Source organism: Glycine soja, chromosome 2 (assembly GCF_004193775.1).
Source record: "Glycine soja cultivar W05 chromosome 2, ASM419377v2, whole genome shotgun sequence".
Lineage (NCBI taxonomy): Eukaryota > Viridiplantae > Streptophyta > Magnoliopsida > Fabales > Fabaceae > Glycine > Glycine soja.
The window spans coordinates 49,499,175-49,524,483 of NC_041003.1; the positions used below are offsets into that span (position 1 = coordinate 49,499,175).

At 32.3% G+C, this 25,309-nt stretch overlaps 3 protein-coding genes across 4 annotated transcripts; all 3 read right to left on the minus strand.

The window, feature by feature from the left end:
- Positions 1 to 1,188: 1,188 nt before the first annotated feature.
- On the minus strand, positions 1,189 to 8,951 carry LOC114402707. Its single transcript, XM_028365366.1, has 7 exons — positions 8,318 to 8,951; positions 7,152 to 7,539; positions 5,144 to 6,531; positions 4,810 to 4,923; positions 4,345 to 4,499; positions 2,429 to 2,529; positions 1,189 to 1,579 (listed from the first exon to the last, which is right to left on the minus strand). Exons 1-6 carry the CDS (start codon positions 8,714 to 8,716, stop codon positions 2,481 to 2,483), a joined length of 2,493 nt encoding a protein of 830 aa, XP_028221167.1. The 5' UTR covers positions 8,717 to 8,951; the 3' UTR covers positions 1,189 to 1,579; positions 2,429 to 2,480.
- A 3,638-nt stretch (positions 8,952 to 12,589) lies between these two features.
- Positions 12,590 to 17,334, minus strand: LOC114402716 (putative BPI/LBP family protein At1g04970). 2 transcript variants are annotated; one of them, XM_028365385.1, is made up of 6 exons: positions 16,515 to 17,334; positions 15,719 to 15,858; positions 15,100 to 15,460; positions 14,303 to 14,470; positions 13,784 to 13,909; positions 12,590 to 13,198 (listed from the first exon to the last, which is right to left on the minus strand). In XM_028365385.1, the coding sequence occupies exons 1-6, from the start codon at positions 16,917 to 16,919 to the stop codon at positions 13,037 to 13,039; spliced, it is 1,362 nt and encodes a 453-aa protein (XP_028221186.1). In that variant the 5' UTR covers positions 16,920 to 17,334; the 3' UTR covers positions 12,590 to 13,036. The 2 variants fall into 2 exon arrangements, with proteins under 2 accessions (XP_028221186.1, XP_028221179.1); XM_028365378.1 differs by having other exon boundaries at positions 14,222 to 14,470; positions 16,515 to 17,332.
- A 1,282-nt stretch (positions 17,335 to 18,616) lies between these two features.
- On the minus strand, positions 18,617 to 23,715 carry LOC114402731 (serine/threonine-protein phosphatase PP-X isozyme 2-like). Its single transcript, XM_028365395.1, has 8 exons — positions 23,457 to 23,715; positions 22,923 to 23,075; positions 22,034 to 22,096; positions 21,811 to 21,896; positions 19,979 to 20,054; positions 19,634 to 19,902; positions 19,469 to 19,547; positions 18,617 to 19,107 (listed from the first exon to the last, which is right to left on the minus strand). The coding sequence occupies exons 1-8, from the start codon at positions 23,604 to 23,606 to the stop codon at positions 19,057 to 19,059; spliced, it is 927 nt and encodes a 308-aa protein (XP_028221196.1). The 5' UTR covers positions 23,607 to 23,715; the 3' UTR covers positions 18,617 to 19,056.
- Positions 23,716 to 25,309: the final 1,594 nt, after the last annotated feature.

Here is a 25,309-nt window from a genome sequence, read left to right on the forward strand (position 1 = left end):
TACCGCCAAGTGAGCCAAACGACCATCAGGGTAGTTTTTTTTTTTTTTCTTTCTAAATTATCAATTGGGATTAAAATTTAAATCAATATCTGAAAATTAGTAATTCATAGGATACATTATCACTTATGAGCAAAAAGTCATAAATTATTTTATGATTTTTATTTATTTCATTGAAATCATAAAAAGTTTACGACTTTAATATTTTTTTAATATGACTTTAAACTTGTATGTATTTTAATTTTTTTAATTAAAAATCATAAATTATTTATGACTTTAAAATTATAAATAATTTTTTAATTTTATTTAATATATGTTATATTGTTTTATTTAATATTTAAGAAATACTCATTATTTGATAAATTTTAAGTTAATATTATTTGTTAATATTAACAATAAAATATTTTAATATTTTTGTTAAATAAATACATATAGTATATTTTAATATTTTTATTTAAATTTATGTCTTTTGCATTGTTTTTCTAATTTATAAAATAAATAATAATCCTTAAAATTAGTAAAAAATATTAAAATATTAAATAAAATAATATAAAAATAATATTATAAAAACAAATAGAAAATATAGGAAAAAAATTAAAAAAGAACAAATAAAATCAAAAAATTATTTGCAACTTTGTAGTAAAGAATTTACGACTTCTAATTAAAAAAAGTTAAAATATTTACGACTTTAAAGTAAAAAAAAAAATTAAGCCAGAAACTTTTTTCTACGACTTCAATGAAAAAATAATAATAAAACAGTTTTAGACTTTTTGTTCAGAAGTTGTAGAAAATTCTACTACTTATTTCTTTTTTATATTAATTTAAATTTTACTCATTTAATAATTGAGAAGAAAAAAAAATTACCCCTTTCGTTTCGCCCGCCAAGTCATACAAAAACTCCATGTTGCATTACACATAATACAAAGTGCAAATGAGATGAATCTCCGAGACCGACCCAAGCAGGATTCAAATTCTTAACCCAAAATTCAGCATTAAGAAAGTAGTTTCATGTTTGAAAAGAGAAGTGAATATACCTGACTCAATAAATATCATTTTACTATTAAGTGGACGATTTGAACATGTTTTATTAAAATACCTGCTGTAAACAACCCATGACCCAATACTACAGCTCAGCCAGCAGAATCTAGAATACCTTGGCGATAGCTAGAAAAAGCATCACTGGTCGCCAAATTGATAACCAAATTGCCAGGTTATGCATTTTAGAAGAAATGGCTTTTGTACAAATGAAGTATCTTACAATTCAGCAAACTAAGGGAACTACACTGATCTAATTCAAAGATAATAATGTAATTATTGGGCCTAAAGAGCCTAATGCCCAAAAAAGAATTATACAGAATGAATATCTATCAGAAAAAGAACTACCAAAGCGAAAGCTAAACTAAGCAGTCCACAGATTCAGTTACATATTTTACACCAAAAGCAATTCATGCTGAAATGATAAAACACTCTGTACGAGGAGGCAATGCTTCTGCAATGTGCCTTATAATGGGTCTCAATTGAATCTTAATGCATGCTTAATTACCCATCCAAGAAATATCCTGTTCGAAGCCCCACCAAATACCTGCATCCAAACAAAAGCACATCAAAGATCAGTACAGGAACTGGGACGTTGAGAATCAAGACCCCACCAAATACCGCTTTTACCATTTTTATCTCTCCTTATATTGCTTCTTTGGGATACTATTCTCCCCTAACATCCCTTCATATATGTCTTCAAAATTATTTTAAAGGCTTAGGTGTCCATGCATCATATTACAGGCAAAAAAGCTAACCAGATGTTCTAAAACTGCATCGTCCAAATTTATCAATAACATGCTATGCATTCTTCAATCTACCTAGTTAACTATTGTTTCAAATAAGAGAAAAGAAGGAAATATATAAATGAAAAGTAGATTCACAACTTAATGTACATGAAGCTAAAATGACTATAATAAATGAATCAAGTGGGCTCGTGTTTGTTGCTTCCTCTATATTCATCTGTTCTTGGTCGGTTCCAAGTTTGAATTCACTTCTGTTCAATTCAGGTATCTTCTCTTAAAAATTATCCTCAATGTAAAGTTCAAAACCACTAAGACAGTAGTAGGCTGATTTCTGTTTGAAACGACTTGAAAGTCCTATTTGTTTGTTATGATTGTTATCCCAAATTTCCAATTATTTTTCCCTTGTTCCAATTTAATTGCTTCATCATGGAGATAAAGAATATGATTATTAAATTATCATGTTTGGATTCTATGATTCTATGTTTGGATTCTATGATTATTAAATTATCATGTTTGCTTCATCGTGGAGGTTCTCACAATTTTACTAAGGCACACAAGTGATCTAAGGGGATAGAAATATTCAGTAGATACATTAGGATAAAAAAAAGTTTCAGCCGACAATATGGACCGATAATGGGTCAAATACTCACCACAAAAATGGCACCATGTAGGAACCACAAAACATATAAGTTCAAGACATAATCAACTGATTACAGGTTGAAATAACTTCTTGAATTCATCATAAAACCACCTGCAAAACAAGTCAAATCACTTAAGCACCTCAACAAAAAGAAAAGAAGAAAATTTGACAAGACCAAAATATCAACTCTGATTTTATTCAGATTTTTTCCAGATTGATTAAACAATAGGGTAGTAAATAAGGTGAAGTATCTATATCGGGTCAGCCCATATGTTATCTCTTTGTTAATGGGAAGTTAAAGTAAAGTACTCAGATTAGACTCATGGATTATGTTGGTCTTGTTAGCCTGGAATGTTTTCCAAGATGAGTAGGCTAACCGAAGTTATCAAATGCGACTGTTACCAAGGTAATTAGTAGTGCACAATAGCAGCAGAATGGCCACTGGGCACTACAGCCACATCTAGTGTTGTCAAATAGCCACTTAGTGCTATTGCATTACCGAACTCCTTGGATCCACAATCACAACTCCATCTGCTATTGTGGCTGCTATGGGCTTCGTGGTTGAGGCATAGACCCTGCATTCTCTTGTCATGTTTGGCAAGTCTCCAGCCAATTGAACTTTTGAATTAATATTATGTCAATTTTAGGCTTCTTTTTTTTTCTGCATACAACTTATTTTTTATGCATATATAATTGACATATATCATAATTCAACCACTCTGTGACTTTTTTTATTTGCCTGCAATGCTATCTGCTATATGATATAGCAGATTATTAGCTTTCCACAATTGATAACGCTGGCCACATTGATGTGTGGCATTTTTGGGGTCACAGCCAAATCACAACCTTCTCAAGCATAATCACAGAAGAATTGTGATGGGCTTCAAAAACCCAATTTTACCCCTGCAGAGGTGTTGTTTAGGAGGAGGGTGGGGTTAGTGGTGAAAATAACATTTACTCTGGTCATACATAAAACAAAAACAAAAAAAATACCCCCCAGCAGCAACGCACCAAAACCCTCCTCTTTCTTTCTCTTGCCCACCCACCCACACCAGAGATGACCTCTTCTCCGGACAACTGCAAGTACAGTGCAGGCTGCTCTTCTTTCTTCCCCCACATTCAACCTGTTTCCAAGGTGATTAATAGGACACAATAGCACCACAGAGCAGCCGCTGGGCACTACAGCCACCCTCCTCTTCTCTCTTTCTCTTCTCCAAAGACATCCTTTACTCTTGCCATCCACCCTTACTCACCAGAGAGAACCTCTTCTCTGGCAACTGCAAGTACAGTGCAGGCTGCTATTCTTTCTTTGCCAAATTGCCATTTCATTTCAGTTTTTGGCTTCCAGAATGTGCTATCCCACCCACTGTAGCGTTTTTGGGGTTGGCCGCTAGATTGATTACAAGGGTTTGTATGAGAATGGAGTTTCCTTCATCATATACATGAAAGTCCTTGTTTGTGATTGCCAGCCAGGTTCAATTGACAATTAAGCTTATTCATTCTTTTCCTGGTAAGGTAATTATCCCAAAATTAAGGAGTTTTTCCATTTTTCCCTTTTGAATCAAAATTTCATCAAATTGAAATAAAAATAGTAAACATGACATTCTTAATGCTCAGTCAAATTGGCAAGCAGCATGAAAATGTGTTTCAATTTTCAATTTTTCACCACCAATGGCAAGCCTAAACGATAGTTAAAAACATTTTATCTCCCTTTTCATACTCAGCTATTTGTTTCATCTCCCTGATTTCTATCATTTTCTACAAAAGAATATCATGCGATAAATTGTAATAATATTTTCTACTTGATGGCTGCATTAGAAATACAAAAAATTGTATAAAACTATTAACTTGAATGAAACAGGCACAAATTAAAACAAAATAAAATAAAAACTCTCTAGAATGATGGATGTATTTAAAGAAACAAACCTGCATAGGAAAATGGGCTGCACTCTAGAACTTTCCTCATTTCGTAACTGACATCGCCTGTCATTCTCTTGTTTAAATTTATCAGATGGGAGGACTTCACATGGCCCTCGAATAGAGCTAGCCATTTCAGTTCTATCACTATTAGATTCATAAACCTTCAACAAAGAAAAAATGTCCATACGCAATATAAGGTTCTGAACAGTGATCATGTCCAAGATGAGGAGCATAATCATTTGATTGGAATATCAATCAAAATAGAAATTGACTGCATAGGTTACAAGTTCAAACCAATAAACAGTTTATGGAGTATAAGTGTATGTAAACCAATCTAGCTTTAGATAAAAACTGATAGTTAACATACCAATGACAAACTTCCACACTTGCATGAATGCATTTATATCCATCTAATAAAAAAGACACATCTATTTATAATTTTATATATAAATCTGTATGTATAAAAAATACCTCGTTGACTTCAGATATACACGGATGACCAATATTCCCAGGCAAATCATCAGGAAAGTAGCAGTTTGTCACCTTAACCCACTTTAACCCAGTTTTGCAATCTTCCCACATAGACTGAAAAAAAGAATGAAATAAATCCCTATGTTAAAGTTCTAGAAATTTATAAAAATAGCATTCTACACAAGGGTTCAAATCAATCAAAACACAACATAAACAGTACACCAAAACAACTTTTTTGGTATTCATATCTACTTCACAATTTTTCAGCTAAATTTCTACAGGTATGATATAAACAACTGCTAGACTATAGTGGAAAGCATGATGATTTGCTTGCCTGGAGTTTAGAAGGAGTTAGTTTCCCATGGCCGGTGGGGAAAAGAGCATGACCCTGCAGCCTATATGTTACTCCATCAACACAGCAAGATTGGTAATACTTTTTCTCATCTACAAGTTGTACTACATCACCAATCCATTCTACAGCATGTGAACTATCTGAAGATAATGCAGAGTGCTGTCTACCATCAGTATTAGTTCCAGAAGTTCCAACAGAATTTTCAAGTGCAGCATCTTGGTCATCACGCTTTATATCATAAACTAAATTTTCTTCTCCATGAGATTCCTTCTGTTGGTTATTCATCATATTACTGTCAACATGTTTATCTGATGATACTTCAGCATTGTCTTGTGACATTGTATGTTCAACTTGAAAATCTTGTGATGATTGCAAATTTTCACACTTAGCTAGCTCAGATAATTTAGGAAGAGACTCAGATTCCGAAGTCTCTCTACCAGTCAAAACCTTAGAATTTATTTGTTGAGCAGAATTTTCACCTAGCAAGCAAGGGGAAGGACTATAAGCTGCACTAAGAGATTTCATAGAGTTCTTTGGATCAGGCTTCTTATCAATAGCTTCAATGGTGGATGAAATGCCAGTCCCTTGCATATCTTTGGTATCTGGTATCTTTGATTCGGATGGCAACTCAACATTGTGATGGCCACCGGAAACAGTTGGAACAGAGCTCCCATTTGTTGCTAACGTCTGTGGGATGACCTTTGGATCGATATTCTCTACTTTCTTCTCAGAACATGGTTGAACGCCACCTGTATTAGAGGGCAATTTTGGCGGTGTGTTTGAGGATCTCATGACACGACCATATTTTGGAGGCAAAGGCTTTCCACCACTTAAACTCAAGCACCTCATACAATGCCAATCAACTCTATTATGAATTCCTCTCAAGACTGATGGCTGCAGGCACTTCAAGTGAAATCCCTTTTCACAAGCATCACAGAGAAGTACAGTATCAACCTCATTGACACTGAGTTCACACATCTGACATGTGAAAGCCTTATTCATATAATCCCTTGATGGAGGAGTCCACGTGGGATGGACAGGAAGCTTTGGTTGTAACACTTTCTGGACAATCTTAGCAATATCAGTGTGACTAGGAATCAAAGGAGCCTGAACAATGTTTGTGGCCTGCAATGGCTGGTGCACACTAGGTAAATTTCCAGGGGCTGTTTGAGTGATAAATGGTCTAAAGCTCGAGTCTGTTGTTATTTGTGTCCCTGCCCTTGATACAGTTGCATCAGGTGTTCCCTCAACCTTGACAGAGTTATGAACAGGCACCTTGTTTTCTGATGCACTTCTGGCTAATGAAGCAGCTTGAGTCTGTATAGACCATGTTGGAGCATTCACCAAAGGTTGGTTTGCAGATGAATTTGCTACAGTTTAGAAGTTCTAGCATTCAGTTTCCAGTTTCAATTTCACGACTAAAATGTCATAAGATACACCCATGCACATTATAAAGATACAATAGAGAATAGACTACCACCTTAAGCTGGGGAAAAAAGAGAGAAGAAAATGCCAATATATATTTAAAACCTGAATGCCAGCATTCCATAACAGTTACATACAAATAATAGAGATTGAAGGAGAAAAAAGACAAATGAAGGTAGTTTAATTCCAGACTCTTGAAAAACAAGGAAACAGGAGCAACATCTGCTAGGAGATTATATCCATTCAATAACCTCACAATAGACCTATTCACCTATATATACACCAATTCAGTCAACTTTCAAAATACATCATGCATCACTCCAAGGTTTACATTGAAGAAACTCCTGTAAGTATACATCCATAAAAACAGCACTTTATTCTGAACATTCATTTAATGTTATGTGTTTTATTTGCTTCACAGTAAAATAAAATCCAAGTCAATGTATTCAATCCACATTTCATCATTCAATGAAACATATTGCACTGTTAATCATTCATCAATCGCAAATGTAACTCCACCAGTCCTTGGAAGTTGGATCTGGTGAGGAGCTTCAGAAGACAATACCTTGGACTTGCAGCATGTAAGGAGACCCATTTGATCCTCCATCAACTTTAAACTGTGGGCGTTCAACTTTAGGCAATGCTAAGGAAGATGAATTTCTCCCCAAGTGACTGCTAGGCATCACACCAGAAACCACTGGTGGTCTTACTTCATTGCCGGTTACTTGATATTGCAATGCTGCAGAAGATCCCGCAGAAACATGGGCAGGAATAGGCACTACGGTACCCATAGAAGGGATTGCTGGGTGGCTTGATTTATCAGAAGGAAAAATTCGAACAACATGTGATGGCACACGATTGTCAACTGGTCCACCAATGTTTGTTTGCAAGGGCTGAGATGTGTGTGTTGTAGAAGGTGTAGAAGATGCAGAAAATTTCTTTGCTTCTTCCATCTGGGAACCAAAATGATAGTAAATAAAGGAGAAAAAACTAACCAAAAGAAAAGGTATAGCATCATTCTTAGCATTACATGCATACTATAAATAAATTAATGCTCTTACTTGTGCGTGGAAAAAAAAATACTTGTCTGATTAACAGAGTTCAACATTCCAACAAACTCGACAAAAAGCCCACTCAAGAAGGTAGTTTAAGATTAATAAGAGTGACAACACAAAACTAACCGAAAAATAATCCAATACTAGCTTAGCCAAGCCAAGCCAAGTAATTAAAGCTTATAAGTATACAGTGATCTGGTTAAAAGATTCCTTTTCCCTCCATAAAAAAATACAAAACAATTGCATAAGAATCGGGTGAATCCCGTGGTGCCAGGAACACAAAATTCTTAGTGCAAGTTTGGTAATGCGTTGACTACACACGTTACGCTTGTTTTCAGGTCAATATTGGAATGGAAGCTACATGTTGTTGCTTCTAAATTACGCGCGTGCGGGATGCATATCCAAACACACTGCTATCCTCATTTTCTTAACTCGGACACATTCACAACAACCAAGATAGACATAATGTAATATTCCTTAAGCACCTATCATAACAACGTTTCACGCAAATCAATAATTCAAAACAATCAGCACATACATAGGCTTTAACTTCAGCAGCTCATTTCAATGAGATGGTATTTCTTTTAATTCTACATATATGTTCACTAAATAACAAAACAAGTAAGTCAAAAGCATGATAAGTGTTAATTGAGCAGAGAGAGAGAGGGTTGGTTACCTTCCACTTAGCATGGGAATACCTCTCGGCAATGGACATCTTGGGAGTTCGAAACCCTAATCTCTGGTCCTTAAGCTTGGAGTTCAATCCAAGATCCTCGATGACGGTGCCAATAGCTTCCCCGGCGACAATATCCTTCGGAGCCAAACCCTCGCAGAGGCTCGCCAGCTTGGCGCGAGCCTCCCTCATGAGCTCGACCTCGGCGTCGGAGGGCTTCCTCCCGGCACGCACAGTGGCCATGGTGGAGAGAACGAGCACAATCTCCGCCACTCTCTTCAATTCGGCGCCTTCGTCGAATTTAGGTTTCTTGGCGCAGCGCTCGTCGGAGTACCCGTTCAGAAGCGGCGGAGGACGCTGCGGCTGCTCCTCCGGTTGGGGATCGGGGACGGCATCCTCCATGGGAGGGAAACCCTAGAGAGAGAGGAAAAGAAAGAGGTTTGAATTGGATGGGTTAATTAAAATTTTGGCGGGTAAGTGAATGTGTTTGAGAAATGAGAGGGATGAAGGAAGGTGAGTGAGGTGTTTAAGTAATTAGGTATTGGGATGGGTTAATAGTTGAAAGAAAAAGAGCGAGTTGAGTTTGGATGGCTGACCAGAGCCTTCCCTAGAGAGAGAAAGACGCCCACAGAATACAAAAATAAAAACGGCTTTTTGGCTAATTAATAACCCTCTATTTTAACTCCTTCCCCCTCTACTCGTAACGCGACTCACCCAGTTTCCCACTTTCCAGATCACCATTCAAAATTTGTTTTTTAAATTGTTACTACTGAATTATATATAGTTTATTAGAGAAAATTAAAATATTTATTTCCGATGACAAAATATTGAATTATATACGTTTAACGTTGAAATAAAATACACATAGCTTTTTAATTAGAAATATATAAATTCATTTATCTATTTTTTTTAAAATATATTCTAATACAATGATGGCAAGGATTGTGATTGAGATTTAAATGTACCAATGACCATATGGAATTAATAATTTTATTATGAAAACAAAACATGTTATCGGTTTAATTTGATAGCTATTAAATTCTTCAATCAAATATAAATGCAAATTTAAAAAGTTATATTTTGATTAAATTAAAATTTAATGTTAATTTGAAAAACTAATACGTAACCACACAATTAATTCAAATATAAATGCCTTCCAACATTAAAATTTAATGTTAATTTGAAGTAACAACAAATCCTCGCACTCAATATATTTCTATATATATTGAAGATTTCTTTATTGTTACCTTAATTTTTTTATATTTTACGAATTTATAATATTTATTATTTATTATATCAAAATTATAATGTTTTAAGGTGACATATAATATACTGTTTAATTAAATAATTTTTTAAATAATTATATATATATATATATATATTATTGAAGATTGCTTTTTTGTTACCTGATATTTTATATTTTATGAATTTATAATATTCATTATATTAAAATTATAATCATAAATAAATAAATGTATTTATCTTTTTTTTAAATCTATTACAATACAATGGCAAGGATTGTGATTGAGATTTAAATGTACCAATGATCATATGTAATTAATAATTTTATTACGGAAACAAAATATATTATTGGTTAATTCGATAGCTATGAAATTCTTCAATCAAATATAAATGCAAATTTAAAAACAGTCATCTTTTGATTAAATTAAGATTTAATGTTAATTTTAAAAATTGATACGTAACCACAAAATTAATTCAAATATAAATGTCTCCCAAAATTAAAATTTAATGTTAATTTGAAGTAACATCAAATCCTCGCAATATATATATATATATATATATATATATATATATATATTGAAGATTTCTTTTTTGTTACCTTAATGTTTTATATTTTATGAATTTATAATACTTATTATTTATTATATCAAAATTATAATGTTTTAAGGTGACATATAATGTACTGCTAGTTGAATATTTCTTTAAGCTATTTTTTTATACCTAATGAATTAAAAAATTAGTTACTATTGAATTATATATAATTTATTACAGGAAATCAAAATATTTCTAATTGATATGTATAGTTGATTATACCAAATTATAAATATATTTTGAAATTGTGATTAATTGATACGAGCAATTGATAGTATATATAAATATTTTTTTAAATTGTTATTAATTTATACGTGCAATTGGTCCAAGTTAAAATAAGTAACAAAAAAAGTGATGTATTAAAATTGTGTGTTATGAAACAAATACGTGTAAAATGCTATTATTCAACCTACATTATGTTTAAACCAATTAGTGGCAGCACACAAAAAAAAAATAGTATAATTATTTCCTAAATTGGTTTAAAAGTTAGAGTACTATATAATACCATTTTGATGACACACTCTATTTTTTATTTCTAACTCTCAATTTTCTTTCAAAAATTTTACGTGCACTTGTGTTGTGAGTACATATTTTTTATATTGCTTCGTTGTTATCATATAAGTATAACACATTTTAATTTTAATTTTTTTGCTGTTGAATGACGCCTAAAATTTCACTCATTGAAAAAATTAAGCCTACAACCATAGAATGTAGGGGGGTGTATTGGATTGGGATTTTGAGAGAATATTTTGACAAAAACAATCTTGAAGATTTTAAAAGATTATGTGGGATTGTATTGATTTTGTGGGATTTTAAAAGATTTTTTTTAAAAGACTTTTTACAATCAGGATTCTTAACCCAAGATTTTAATGGATTTCTAAGATTTCAAAGTACTTTATGGATTTTTAAGATTTTGAAAGATTAATACATTTTTAATTACTGCTGCTGCTACTACTACTACTCTTTTATTTCGTTAGAATAAGTGTTTATTATGATATAATTAAAATTTATAAAAATAAATTATTTTAATATATAAAATATATTTAAATGTGTGATAAATCATTTAAGTTGAGATATATTAGTTATTTTTTCATTCGCAAATTCTTTTTAAGACTATTGAAATTTAATTTAGATATAGAGGTTAAAGAAGGAAATTTGAAATAGATAAACTTTTTTTTTGGCCTAATTTCTGGTAGAACTATTAAAGTAGGTCAGTCCATCCCACTTAATCTTAGCTTGTGTGGATTAAGTTACTCTAATTAAGATTAAGATGAAGTTACTCTAACTAAGACCGAAATAGATAAATTTTTTCAAAGCTGAGATGAAGTTACTCTAACTAAGATTAAGTTAAAAATATTTTAGATGAGGTTGAGTTGAAATTATTATGGTCAACGACAAACTAAAGTTATTTTGAGCTAAGATTAAGTTCAAGTTACATTGGTCGAGATTGAGCTAAAGTTACTCTTGTCAAGGTTGAGTTGAAGACACTCTAGACAAGTTAAGTTGAAGTTACTCTAATCAATGTCAAGTTAAAAATATCTTATCTAAGGTCAAGGTGAAGATACTCTAACCAAGGTCATGCTAAAATTACTTTGATCGAATTTGAGTTGAAAATATTATAATCGAATCTGAGGTGAAGATACTTTAGTCAAGGTGAGAATACTTTGATTGAGATTGATGTAAAAATACTTTAGCCAAGAAGAAGATATTTTAGTCAAAACCATTACAGACGAAAGAACTTTCTTCGAATATTTTTATTTTAATCCATAACATGTTATCATTTGTTCTTTTTTTAGTATAGATTAAATGTGTTTTTTACTAGAAATAATTCTTTTTTGGCATGATAAGATTATTATGAATTACAAAATTCTCTTTTTAAAATTTTAACGTAATTACATAAAATTTAAACTCTAATTAAACTCGAATAACCTTGTTGCAGTTGATTCCCACACTCAACGTTCATTTTTTTTTTCGTATCAAATGTCTTCAGAGAATCTAGCATTTTCTTAAAATGATTAATCTCTAATTATTAGGAAAAAATACAGTATGTTTTATGTACACTTAAAAAAATGGTTAAAGATGAAATTAGAAGTTTATTCGTAAATTTGAAACTACCATATTTAGTGCATGGGAACAAACTAACCTCAAGTATTTCACATATTCTTTTGAGAATTTTAGACCTAAAAATCTTATTGGTTTGAGATTGCATTTAACATGACTCAAAAGTAGAATTTTGGAGTTCTAAGCCAACAGACACTTGGATATCCAAGATACTCCAGTGCAAACTGCAAACAATGGCATCACACATGCTGAGACATCTAATCTAAGATGCCATACAAAATATGAAAGTGTATGATATATAAAGCGTATGCATGTGGTCTATAAAAGAAAAATGTATCTATGTTCCAACACACTGCTATTATAGTTGTTTCGCTCATTTGATAGTGGTGCAGAAATAAATGTTTTTTATTTTAAATAATTAGTATTTGTTATTTGTTAATACCTGGGAAAGAAAAATACTAATCTAGTATGATACATCCAAACAAAAGTTAATATTATTTTCACAAATTTACAAATAATAATGCCAATCCCTGATTAAAATTAATAAAGAGCCCAGGGCATCCCCAACCAATTAGGACGTTTGACTATTGGCAGTCTTTTCTTGTAATCTTCAGGACAGCATGATTTTCAACAGGTAAAATCCAGAGCTCCACCAATGATGAAATATATCCACAAATGGACTTGTGTTGTTCATGTCATTCACTCTTCACAGCTATCTTGACAAGTTGCTCATTACCTTATTACCACTTAGTACACAAAGCAGACGGATCTCTAATCAGAGCATCTTTATGATTCATAAGCTGGTAATTGGTTGAGATAGTAGTCTCCTCAGAAAGAAACATCACTACACACAGTAATCCGAGGGGGAGCATACAATATACAAACATTCTTAATGGCAAAACCATTAAGAATTGGCAGTGGAATTCCTCTCAATAACTGCGAGTTCAGGTATGGTATGATGACGGTCTTGAGGACGGTTGATGTCACAGACTGTAAATGTTTACCCAGTTAAAGAGTAAGATTCATCATAATAGCCTCAATATATAACAACTAAGGTTTAACATATTTCAAAATATAAATGGAGTGGTTTATATGTGCACATGAGATGAAGTTACATATGTGCTAAACCATGTGCAGAATTTTGATTTATGAATGAATCAATAAAGTGAAATTTGAAAGGCTAAAGGTTGTAAATGGGTTGAAAAGTTCTTGATGGTTAGTACACATGTTACCCGCTCAATGAATTATTTCCAGTTAAAAAAGATATTGCATGTCTACCCCCTCCCCTGGGGTCTTTCCCTCAAACTATGGCAGTGTTGTAATTTGTAATATCTTGGAAATAGACCAAAACATAAACCTGACACCTTGAATATATCATATATGTTTAACAAATGGTTGGCAAATGTGTCATTTTTGCATTTCACGTGACAATAAATCAAGTTTGTATACCACTGTGGTCTCTCTAATTGAAACAGAAAACACTCATGTTGTTGCCTTGTTGTTCAATTTCATCCAATTTCATATCAAAATACAAAGCAGCAAGCTGAAAAGATGATCACAATTATTCCAATATACCTGAATCAAATTCATGTGCAGTTTCCCTATTTTACTCCATTTCAAGGATGTGGAAAACTTTCTCAATTTAAGCCAACCAGCAAGATTGTTTCCTAAGATTTCCACAGCAAAAGAGGCACTAAAATCCTGTACCAATAACCAAGATTAATGGACTTGTTAGATAATGGTTACCTCTTTAATTCTACAAAAGAAAGAACTTTTAAGAAATAGAATCTTAGGCATGGACAAAAAAAAGTAGGCAACTCTGAATTTAATCAGAAGAAGATCGATACAAGGTTATGTGTGTGTGTATGATGACAAAAATGTTGAAAAGCTTGAATATCATATAGCTTAGTCAGAATGTAGACGCAGTATATTATGAGGGATGGCTACTTAAACAGTGTAAGGTTCATAAAATTTTAAACTATCCACTTCAATATTGACTTCATTTAAGCATACCACCGAGATGCATGCAACAGGTATGACTTCACCATCTTCCAGAACATCAATTGTTATATCTATGAAAATGTTGACACTGACATCTTTGTTTGTCACTTGTATATCTGGTGGAGAAGATACAGAGATATTAAGATTCATGTCGTCATTTGGATATTTTTTGTATAATTGTGGAATAAGGAATCTCCATTCAGCAGTGTTCAGAAGGGCCTGATCAGGAAGTTCATCAACAATCCATTGCATACTATCTGCCTGAGCACAGGAACAACAAACTATCAAAACTATATTTCAGTTTATAATAACATAAAAGTATCCGACGTAAAAAGCTTGAAGTGAAAAATGTTAACTGGAGCAACCCAATTTTTACATCAAAGCCTAATCAGCATCAACACTACTATTTTAATCTTTTTCTCATAAAGGATTCAATCCTACTGATGTTGTGGTGCAGCAGAGTAATGCAAGGTCTATTTGATGCCAGTAAGTAATCCTTTTATTTCCAAATTCAGAGCAATTCCAACAAAAGGTTCCATGACCAACCCTAATTATTAAAGAACTCAGTTCACTGATATGTATGAATAAATGATGCAAGAAAGCATGCAAACTATAGAACAACAAAGAAATTGTTTCTTCTGCAGATTCTAGATAATGCCAAAGCCTAAAGAAACAAGCTAAAGTATTATGGTTCACTTGAAATATTAAGGTGGAAGAAATGTAACAAGTAATATTGTTTTTTGATGCATCAGAACAAATGCAACAAGTAATATGATGCTATTATACATCACGGATATAGCTTAAAATAAAAAGCAAAAGGGAGGAAAGGGAAAACTCCATTTATTGGACTAAGCCATAAAAAAGAAAAAGTAAAAACTTCAGAAACTTACAGTGAAGTAAAGCATGGAACCGGATTTGAAAACACTTTCATGTAATGAAATTGTTATCATCTTTGGTGAACTGCCACCACAGGAAGCAGAAAGAGAAAGGCCTGATCCTCTGTAGTAAGCTTGAGGTACCAAAACTTCATTTCTCCCTGTGAATAAACCATTAATTTCTAATTCAATAGCAGAATCACTCAGCACTGGGTTGTCCATGAAAGAAACATTTAGAGCAGCAGTTTCGTCTAATGGGATTGTTTTTGGAAGAGATTGCAATAAAAGGTCAAGAGTTGATATCCCCTCATTTATTTTCTTAGAAATTGCCTCTTCAACTGCAGATGCTATATTTCCTGCAAAAGCATCTACTAGCCTGCAAAAAAATTGAAATATAGCTTTATATTCCCCAGAATAGTTTTTGTTGCAGAAGATAACGGAAACACTCTTATCTGGCCTCCCAGTTTCAGGTCCCACAGTCTAAAGATTAGAGTATTACAGTAAAATTGAAACATAGCTCTGGGACGTGGAATTGTGAAGCCTTAATCAGCAATAAAAGAACATAATTGTCTAAGATAGTGCATGTGTAAGAGTTCCTAATAATCAAAAACCATGGCTTAAGAAGGTTCCTTACACTTGATAAAGCCAAGCTGCTCCACCATGCAACTTTATAGATAAATCTCTAACATGACATCCAGAATCCAGGAGATTCAACTTAAGAGTTCCTTCTTGGTTTCTTAAATTCACAGTAAGTCCCACTTGCAAATCATTAACCTTCCATCATAGCACAACACTACAGAATGAGGAATATAATTGACTAAACAGGTACAAAAAAATAATTATTTGCACAAAATTACATTACTCACAGAGTTTTGGCTATCAGATACTGAAATACACGTCTTTTATTGTTCATCTCAAGACCATATCTTTTTTTTTTTTTTAATATCTCCATTATCCAGTTTCAATTATATTGAACGGGCTATGCTTTAACAAGTTGATCTCACTCCAATTGCAGGAAAAGGAAAATGAAATTTCAACCCCAACCTCTTTATAGCTTCAGTCATACAACCAGGCTAACCAATTTTTATCAAAATAACCAACTTCAGGAAAACATTTATTATTTAGTTCAAGCTCAAACTTTCTAATTAAAGCACAATGCAACAAAGCAAATTATAAGCAATCAAACAAAACGGTGCAACTTCACAAAAAGATAAAGAGTTTAACTTTTACAGTGTCAACCAATCAGTGAATATGATTTTAAAAGTAGTTATTGTAAAATTCAACAAACTTACTATAGTATACATAATAACTTGTAATTGGATGACAGTATAAAACACTTTAGATAGTGAGTGTGTAAACTATGTACTCAGAGATAAAAGGTAAAGTACTCAGTATACAATAAAAGTGAGTAATATTCTAGATTCATATACCTTCACAGTAGCGGTTCCACTGTCCGAAATTCCAATTGGGACTAACCAACTGCTAACAGAGTACCTCCAGTTCAAACTCAAGTCGGCAGTGGCACCAGAAACGACAAGAGCAATGCCTGTCTCTCCAGTATTAACAGATGAAGAATTAACTTGGATATGATTGATAGTGATGTCAGAAAGAACCACTTTGGCTTTTCCAACAAGAGGGACTTGCACAGTCTTCTCAATCTGTGGCAGCTGAGACTGAACAATAGAGGCAACAGCTTGGTCTATCAGAATATCCTTGGCAAAATCAAGGCCCTTATCAGATATGATCACAGAGATGAAACCCTCTTCATCAGTACCACTTGTGGAGGATGAAAGGAACAGAAGGGATAGAAGAAGAAAACAAATTGAGGGTGCCATTCAATTTTGCAGGTGTGAGGGATCAAGCCAATATCTTTAAGCAGACCAAGTTATTGAATTTTGAGCAAAACAAGTTTTGACTAGAGCATGGTTAATTCTTCATGTTTATCCGGTGAAAGATGAAAACTTAAACACACCCATATGATGAAATACCATACCAAGGGAAAACAGTTATAAGTATCCTTACTATTTTATCAGATTAGATCGTATTGGATTGAGGCTGAGTTTGTGCAAACAACGACCGGGAGGAACAGCAACTGTGAATGGAGACGTAGCAAGAAGAGGTTGGTTTAGGATTTTTGTTCAAAAAATATTATTAAATTGACATGGTGATGGCGTAGTAGTGATCATTGATTATATAACAACATGTGAGCTCGAGACCCACGCGACCTATATGTTTACGCTTCAGTATATTCTGATTTCTAACTTTTGAAAATGCATTATTTCACAATACTCCCGTTCCTGGTTGTATTTATCAGTTGATTTAGATTGAAATGAGGCAACAGTTTCTGTCACAAAAAAAAAAAAAAAAACTTTACTCTTATATCCTCTAAAAAAACAAAAAACTTAACTCTTGTACAAGTACATACAACTCAACTAAGTAAAATTTGTTTTATATTTTTGCCTTAAAAAACTTGAAAAGAGTAACCTTATATTCTTCTACTCTATCTTCCTATTACCTTATATGATAAGTATTAAATAAAAATTAAATTCATTTAATGTTTTGAAAATATAAAATATATTTAAAACTTACCATAAAGTATTGGGAAGATTTATAAGATAGAACAGGAGGATATAATGTTACCCAATTGAAAATAGACAATGCACCTCATCCTTATCCAGGCCAACCACATCCCAGATACATGTTAAAATAGAGGGGCATGATTTATTTATTGCTTAAATGAAATTTTGGTCGTCTTTTTTTTTTAAATTCATAATTTTGATATTCTATTTTAATATAAAAACATATTTCTTACATTAATTTCTCATATTTCTTACATTTTGGATCCATGGTCAGTTTTGTCTAGTCTACATTAATTTCTTACATTTTGATTAATTAAATCATTTTTTAATGGTATCTAAAATAAAATATGTTAAATCTACAATTCAATTAAACCAAAATAAAAGAAACAAAATAAAAAAATTGAAGATGAGACCAAAATTATAAACTTTTAAAATATGAAAACTAAATGTCTCTATTTTAAAATATGAAAAATCAAAATTATGGATTAAAGAAAATAGAAGAACCAAAATTATATTTACAAAACTAATAATAATATAGAAAGAAAAAGTCAAGGTCTTCTTAGGCTGATGGTGAGTTTGTACTTTGTTGTTTCCCAAATGAGAGTTGCTATTTGTTAAGAAAGTGTTAACAAAAGAGAGGCAAGGAACGAAATTTGTTTCCGACGAAAAATACAAAAATATCGACCTTTTGACAATAATAATGTCAAGGTACGGATGCCCATCGTCACTCCCCCAAATGAAAGTTGTTGCGGCCTTTTGTACTCCATTGGCTAAAAAAGAATCTATTCAAAGTGTTCATACAGATACAGGGGAAAGGGGAACCAGATCACTATCTTATTGTTTCCTATGCTGCAATTGCTGTCATGTACCTCCAGCTTTCACGACTAAGTCCTGACAAGTGAACCTTCAAATTCAAATTCAGGCAAGGCAATATTTCAGTACCAATCACCAGGTGTAAAAATTGGGCAATAATACATTTACACGTAATGCATAAATTGAAGATAATAAAATTTTATGGCCCAAACATGATAACCAAAACTCAACCAGTGGGTTTATTCCACAGATTATATATTTGGAAAGTTTTTCCCAATATTCCCTGATCCAATCCAATCCTCCTTCTTAAACAAGTTTTCATATATGCAAAAGTCATTTTCCCTCTAAACCTTCTGTTCATCCCAGCTTTTGAATGAGCAAAGGTAATAACAACATATTGCAAACCACATACAAATTCACAATACTGCTATTCATACTAAAGATGGGTGAAGTAGACGGATGGGATGCAGAACTGATTTATCCTTCACTGATTCCTCCCGAGTCAGACAACATCATCTCCATGATTCAAGTCTCCCACATCAATTTGAGCATGTAGATTATAAAAACAAAGAAATCCACTTCATAAAAAGTAATCTGGTGCTGGTTTCTTAGCAGGTGTTCCTCTTGATTCCTACATTCCATTAAAATTAAAAAAAAAAAAAATTGAAAATCAATTGGCAATTTCACAATTAAATTTCCACCAGATCATATGTTAGCAAAGAACAAGGAACACCAATTGTTTGCTTAAAAATGAAAAGATAGAGCAATCCAAATGAAAACAAACTGATAAGTAAACAAAGTAAGATAAAACACATTCTTATAGTACTGAACCCAAGGTAATATGAAAAGCACATTCTTAACCACATGAATCAATGAATTTGACTATAGAGGGATTGAAGCTCATATTGCTACAATTTGAGAAAATTGGTATAGCTCACTCTGCGTCAGGAATTCATAATGGCAATAAATATCAGGTGATTTTGCCTACAAACCTGTGGAGCAGCTTCAAACACCCGGAATTGCTTAGTAAGATTTCCATCCAACTCCAGAATTGCAGCTACATTGCCACATCTATGACAAAGATGCAAAGTCTCTTACTAAAAACATCAGAACACAAATAAGAAAAAAACATTTTAACAGATTAGTGGATTAGGTACCTGTAGCAATAATTTGGAGCTGACCAGACAGTAACTATCTGGTTATTGAACATCCATTTATATCCTTCCATTACCAACTGATGTGCACGACATATATAGTCAATGTTATTGGAGTGGTTAAAGGAAGTAACAACACTGCCACCAAATAAGTAACCAGCACCACGGGGACTAAGACCCCAGCTATCCACAATATCTTCAGGATCTGACCATAGGAGGTCACACATGGCACCATCATGAGGTACTTCTTGCTTCCGATCAATGGTTCGTATCTAGATATCAACAATAAATAATATTGCTAGTGTACAATCTAAACAAAGACAAACAAAATAGGGTAAATTTCCTAACCTGATCCAGTGTTGAAATGGCAGGAGAAAGACCGCCATGAACACTGAAAATCTTGTTTTCAATTAGGGCAGACAAGCTGCAGTTTGTCGTTATCGAAATAGGAAACTATTAGTGGAAGAGGCAAGCTATACCAATTAAATCTGTAAGTGCAGTTAGGTTGTCTCACAAGCAACTTGACACAAAAATGTTTCCATTTATACCTCTTATCTCTTAATTTTTGGTTATTTCTATGCACAAGAAGTGCTTGCATTTTAACACTTTTTTCGACACTCTGAAGTCTGAATGTTGTCAAAATAACCAAAAATGGATCAAGAAGCAATGAAAGATCATAAGCCATGTGATTGTACACGGATCAAAAAATCCTACCAAAAATATAAAAAGTATATTTTAACATAAAAGTATGATGATGTAATTAATTTAGACACGTAATAATACCACAAGACTTGGTAACAATTCAGACATTTATTTTGTAGTTCTTGTTTTATTAATAATAATGCATCTCGTTTTACATTTGATAATGATTTTGGGGGAGGGGAGCAGAAAGTGTACTGGACTTAGAAACCAGTCCAAAGATTAAAAAGACGTACATTAAATGAAGGCACAAATCAAGCATAATTCACAACTTTTATAAGCCAAAAAATTAAGGACAGGGAAGAAGATCAGATCGAATCAGAAATGCTCAAACGAGAAGCGGAGAACAGAAGCACTCAACACTGAATCACTAGCCACTACAAAGATCAGAACAGAGAAACACTCCAACCCAGGTCAAAATGGGTTTCAAACAAGAACAGAGACTGAAGACAAGTATGGTTACCAAGGTCATACACAAGCAGAGAAAACAGGGAAAATTCTCAATTTCTGGTAAGCCAAGCCAAAACGAGCTTAAAATAGAGAAAAGATGGCAGAGACAAGTTCAAATAGAGGGAAATGGCTTAATATGGAGTGCCACATGAAGAAAGGAGGAGAGATTAGGGCAAATATATAATCTTTTCCCCACCAGTAACCAGTTCATAAAACCTAACCCACAATTTCACAGCTCACTCTGCAACTCGTTGAGGATAGATCATTCCGCAAGCTCATGAGCATCGTAATCCCACTCTCGTACAATTCTACATCTAAACAAGAACACAGAATAGCCACAAAACTAGATCATACGATCCTACAGGTAAGATTGACAACACTGCTCTCTTTATTATTGAATTGAATCCCATTATATAATACATGGAATTTACTTAATGATGGAAAGAGTGATGAGAAAGTATTAAATATTTGCTAGCATTTTCTGTCTACACACATATTAGACAAGGCTGTCAAAATAACCAATCAATGGATTTTAAAAGCACCCACTCAAACTTATTTCCCTTCCAAAATAAACGAAGACAAGCGACTAAAGCATCCTTCTTATTCTAACCCAGCTCAAGTCCACCCAAACCCCTTTCCCTCTTAAAATAGAAAGGGAATGTTTACATTCCGCTAGTAATTTCAAGAATGAATTAGACACTTGAAAGAATAATAAAGAAAAATAGTCCAGAATTTTTCTTTCTAAAGCGATAATTCCAATGAAAAACAAAACAGGCAGTCCTGGTGCCCATAAAACAAACAGACACTACAAGTAACAAGAGAGGAATTAGCAATTGCATGGCATGGAAAACACAATTTCCAGTGAGAGACCATTTCAGAATTTTTGTAGCAAATCAAGAAACTTTTGAGGAGAAGTAGCTCCCAATGCAAGACTCAAATCAAGTAATGTTTATATTAATATCTCGATCTGCTTTATGCCACCAACAGAAATTTATGTATAAAATCAGGTGATTTATCAGATATTAGCAAACCTTAAGTAGTCAAATATATCGGTACAATATCTCCAGACATTGACTGAACCATATTTTCGAAGGCACTCATCATAGAATCCATATACCTGTCAAGTGATGGATATTGAGTAAGTAATCTGGAGTCATAAAATATTTTAAAAAAATTTAGTGTCTTTCCCACTTTTCTTCATCATGTTAACGAAAAGGATTTCTTTCTTTCTTCTACTTTAGCTGATAGACAAACCTGAGTGATCTGACGGCTTTCATGGTTTCCCCTAATAAGTGTTATCCGATCTGGATACCTCACCTGATTGTATGTCATTAATTAGTTACAACAATAACGAACAAAATGAAAGAAGCATCATTAAGAGCACAAAAAGAATGAGTAGTTCAACATCTGACAGAACCTAGTTGTCAAAGTCAAAAAAACCTTTATCATTTGTTTTTCTTCTTTAGATCTTTTAAAAAAAATGATAAGAAAAAGAATTCATCAAGAGACAAAGTAGAAAGAATGAGGACTGTGCATCCTCTTAGAAAATAGATTAAAGAAAACAGCATAGACAAAAGAACATAAGCTCAAAAGCAAAGAGTAGTCCTTGTATTTTATAGACAAAGGAGTCCCTTGAGCAAGCAATGAGATTGCAAATAAAATCCTGTCTGACAAGAGAGTGAAAGGACAAAACTGCTGAGCAAATTTCACTCAATTCAAATGCACAAAACAATAACCAAAAGAACAAATTCAAAATTTTATTCTCCTTTTCACTGATAAAACCTTAATACCAGACCAGATTAACAAAACATCACCAATAACAAAGCATCCTTATATTACTCACATTATCTCACACCAAAAACTTGTAGAATTTCATTCCAACAATAGCACAATGTGTTCCCAAAAAAGAAAAAGATTAAAAAGTTAACTCAAAGACAATATATGCATGACCACCAAGCCCATGGCTCAGAGACCAACCACATTTCTGTTGTAATCATAGATTAAACTCACTGAAACATTTTTTAAATTGTTGCAAGGTGGCCAAAACAGATCTAACAAACAGAAAAAGCATTAAAAAAACATACAAACCACACAAGATGTTTCTAACTTGCAGTTTTAACATAAGAGAAGAATAGATAATCACCTTAAGAGCGAGCAGAAGCAGAAACGTTTCAACCGAGTAAAACCCTCTATCAACAAAATCCCCCAGGAATAAATAGTTAGTTTTGGGGCAATCCCCTCCTACTTTGAAAAGCTCCTTCATGTCATAAAACTGACCGTGAATATCACCACATATCTACACAAACCAGCAAAACTAATCAGTTGAAAACAACAAAAACCAGAAGCAGGATCATAAAGAAGAGTAAAACCGAACTGCACTGTAATAGAAAAAACACTTTCCGTGTGCCCCCGTGACAGCACCAAACATGAATTTCGTAAATAGGTCTAAATAAAAAGACACAAAAAACACCAAACCCCCATGAAAGAATGACACTAAACCTTTCTCTCGTGACTATATATGACATTTATTACAAACCCTAGATAGATTGAAGTTCCAAGTAAAGTAAAGTAGTTATAGTATTGAACTAAAATCCAATGAGGTAACTTTGTTGAGTGTGAGCTGAAATCAAAAGTAAATCGAAAGGCAGAAAGAGGAAAAGGGGGTAGAGTGACTAACGGTGACAGGAGCGTCGACCCTTTGAACGTTGCTCTCTTCGACGAGGATTTCCATGGCTTTGAGGCAGAGCACCTTCACTTCAGACTCCTTAAGAGGCTCACACCTCTTCAACTGCTCTATTTGCCTGTCCAGGTCTGAAGATGATGACATCTCTCTCTTCTGCTTCAAGCTTTCCTCTTTATTTTCAAAATTACTCACTCCCTACTCCCTTCCTTTCCTCCTTTTCATCTTTTTTCTAACAGAGTTCTGCATCAGATCTTATATTCTACTGTTAGTTTTAATTCTCTCTAATTTTTATTTCTTTTTAATTAGGTCAAGAATCAAGATTTAGAGTGTATTGGATTACAATTTTTAAAAAATGTAAAAACATCTTGTGGTATTCCATTAATATTTTTGAGATTTTTTTTAAGGAAAACAATAAAATATATATAATTATAATTTTTTATAATTTATAAAAAAAAATTCCGTATTAAAAATATAAAAATATATAATTTTTGATATGTTTGTTTTAAGAAGGATGTGGATCAGATTTTTTGGTATAAAACATCTAAGGAATGTTATTTAAACTTTTGAAATTTTATTAATTTTTTTTCTTTTTTTATTAGTTATTTGACTTTTTTTTCTTTCAACACAGATATTATCTTATTTCTTTAATATTCTTCAAAATGTATGTCATATATATTTCTCTTATTCTTTTGAGATAAAAATATCAAATATACTCTTCTCTTATGAACTTTTTTCTTTATTTTTTAAATTAAATTAATGTTTTATTTTATGTGTTAAGATTAATCATATTTTTATGAGTGTTATTCTTAATTTCATCATTTACATAATACTTGGTAATCCTCCTATCAATTTTCTATCCTTATTGTTCTTTTAATATATGTTTATTATTGCACCTCCATTTAAACATGTTATTAGTTTATTTATCATAAAATAATTGTAGTAATTAAAAAATTAAAAAATCAACTTATAATTATAAATTTATTATTCAAATCCTAAAGTGAGAATGAGAATATGCTATTGTAAGAAAAATTATATATATGAGAACATAAAGCTAGAATTAATATAACTATTAAAATATTAAAAAAATTATATCATTTTACTTTTTTATCTAAACCTCATAATTTTTTATTATTTTTTAACTAACTCTTATAATTTTAAATGTATTTTTAAAGATTTATATAATCCTTTTAAATCTTATAAATTTATAAAGTATTTTTAAATTCTATAATTTTTTATAATGTAAATTTATTAAAATTTAAACTATCATAAAATCTTATAAAAAAATATGATAGATCATAATACTGATACCTAATGTTTTAAATCACACAATTTTTTAAATTCTTAATCCAATACACCTCTGCATCTCTCTACGGAAAGTTAATGTATGGCCGCAAACTAAGACTAATTTAATTTATATTTCTCACCGGCTGTTCTTCCATACTTCATAAACTTGAGATTAAAACCCTGATGAGTAATGATTTCAGTTATGTTATGTCACACTGTGTTGTAGTATTTTCTTTGTATTACAGTTAAAAAATAAGAATTTTATAATATAATATATTTTTCAAGTAAATAAAAAATATTAAAAAAAAGTTAAACTGGTATTTATTGTTTTTTATCCTATAACAAGCAACAATATTATAAACGTCATACTATTTAACTAATTAAATTAGATCATGCCAAATAGTATTTATTGTTTGAAATTGAACAGAGGAGGTCAATAAAAATTGATGTAACCAATCAATAAATGTTTAGATTATTAAAGTCTCAATCAAAAAGGGTTATTAAAGTCATTGTTCAAAACTGTATTTTCAATCAAAATAATTGACAATAAAAAAAAACTTTAT

What these genes read in the sequence shown, in the direction of transcription:
- LOC114402707 (XM_028365366.1), bottom strand. Translation starts at nt 8,716, where the DNA reads ATGGAGGATGCCGTCCCCGATCCCCAACCGGAGGAGCAGCCGCAGCGT. An exon ending in ATTCCCATGCTAAGTGGAAG is followed by an intron (nt 7,540 to 8,317) that starts GTAACCAACCCT and finishes TTTGGTTCCCAG; the next exon opens with ATGGAAGAAGCAAAGAAATT. An exon ending in GTATATCTGAAGTCAACGAG is followed by an intron (nt 4,500 to 4,809) that starts GTATTTTTTATA and finishes TCTTTGTTGAAG; the next exon opens with GTTTATGAATCTAATAGTGA.
- LOC114402716 (XM_028365378.1), bottom strand. Translation starts at nt 16,919, where the DNA reads ATGGCACCCTCAATTTGTTTTCTTCTTCTATCCCTTCTGTTCCTTTCA. An exon ending in GCAGCTTGGCTTTATCAAGT is followed by an intron (nt 15,461 to 15,718) that starts GTAAGGAACCTT and finishes ATTTTTTTGCAG; the next exon opens with GCTAGTAGATGCTTTTGCAG. An exon ending in GTTCCATGCTTTACTTCACT is followed by an intron (nt 14,471 to 15,099) that starts GTAAGTTTCTGA and finishes TCCTGTGCTCAG; the next exon opens with GCAGATAGTATGCAATGGAT.
- LOC114402731 (XM_028365395.1), bottom strand. Translation starts at nt 23,606, where the DNA reads ATGTCATCATCTTCAGACCTGGACAGGCAAATAGAGCAGTTGAAGAGG. An exon ending in CCATTTCAACACTGGATCAG is followed by an intron (nt 19,903 to 19,978) that starts GTTAGGAAATTT and finishes GTTGATATCTAG; the next exon opens with ATACGAACCATTGATCGGAA. An exon ending in TGTTTGAAGCTGCTCCACAG is followed by an intron (nt 19,108 to 19,468) that starts GTTTGTAGGCAA and finishes AATGGAATGTAG; the next exon opens with GAATCAAGAGGAACACCTGC.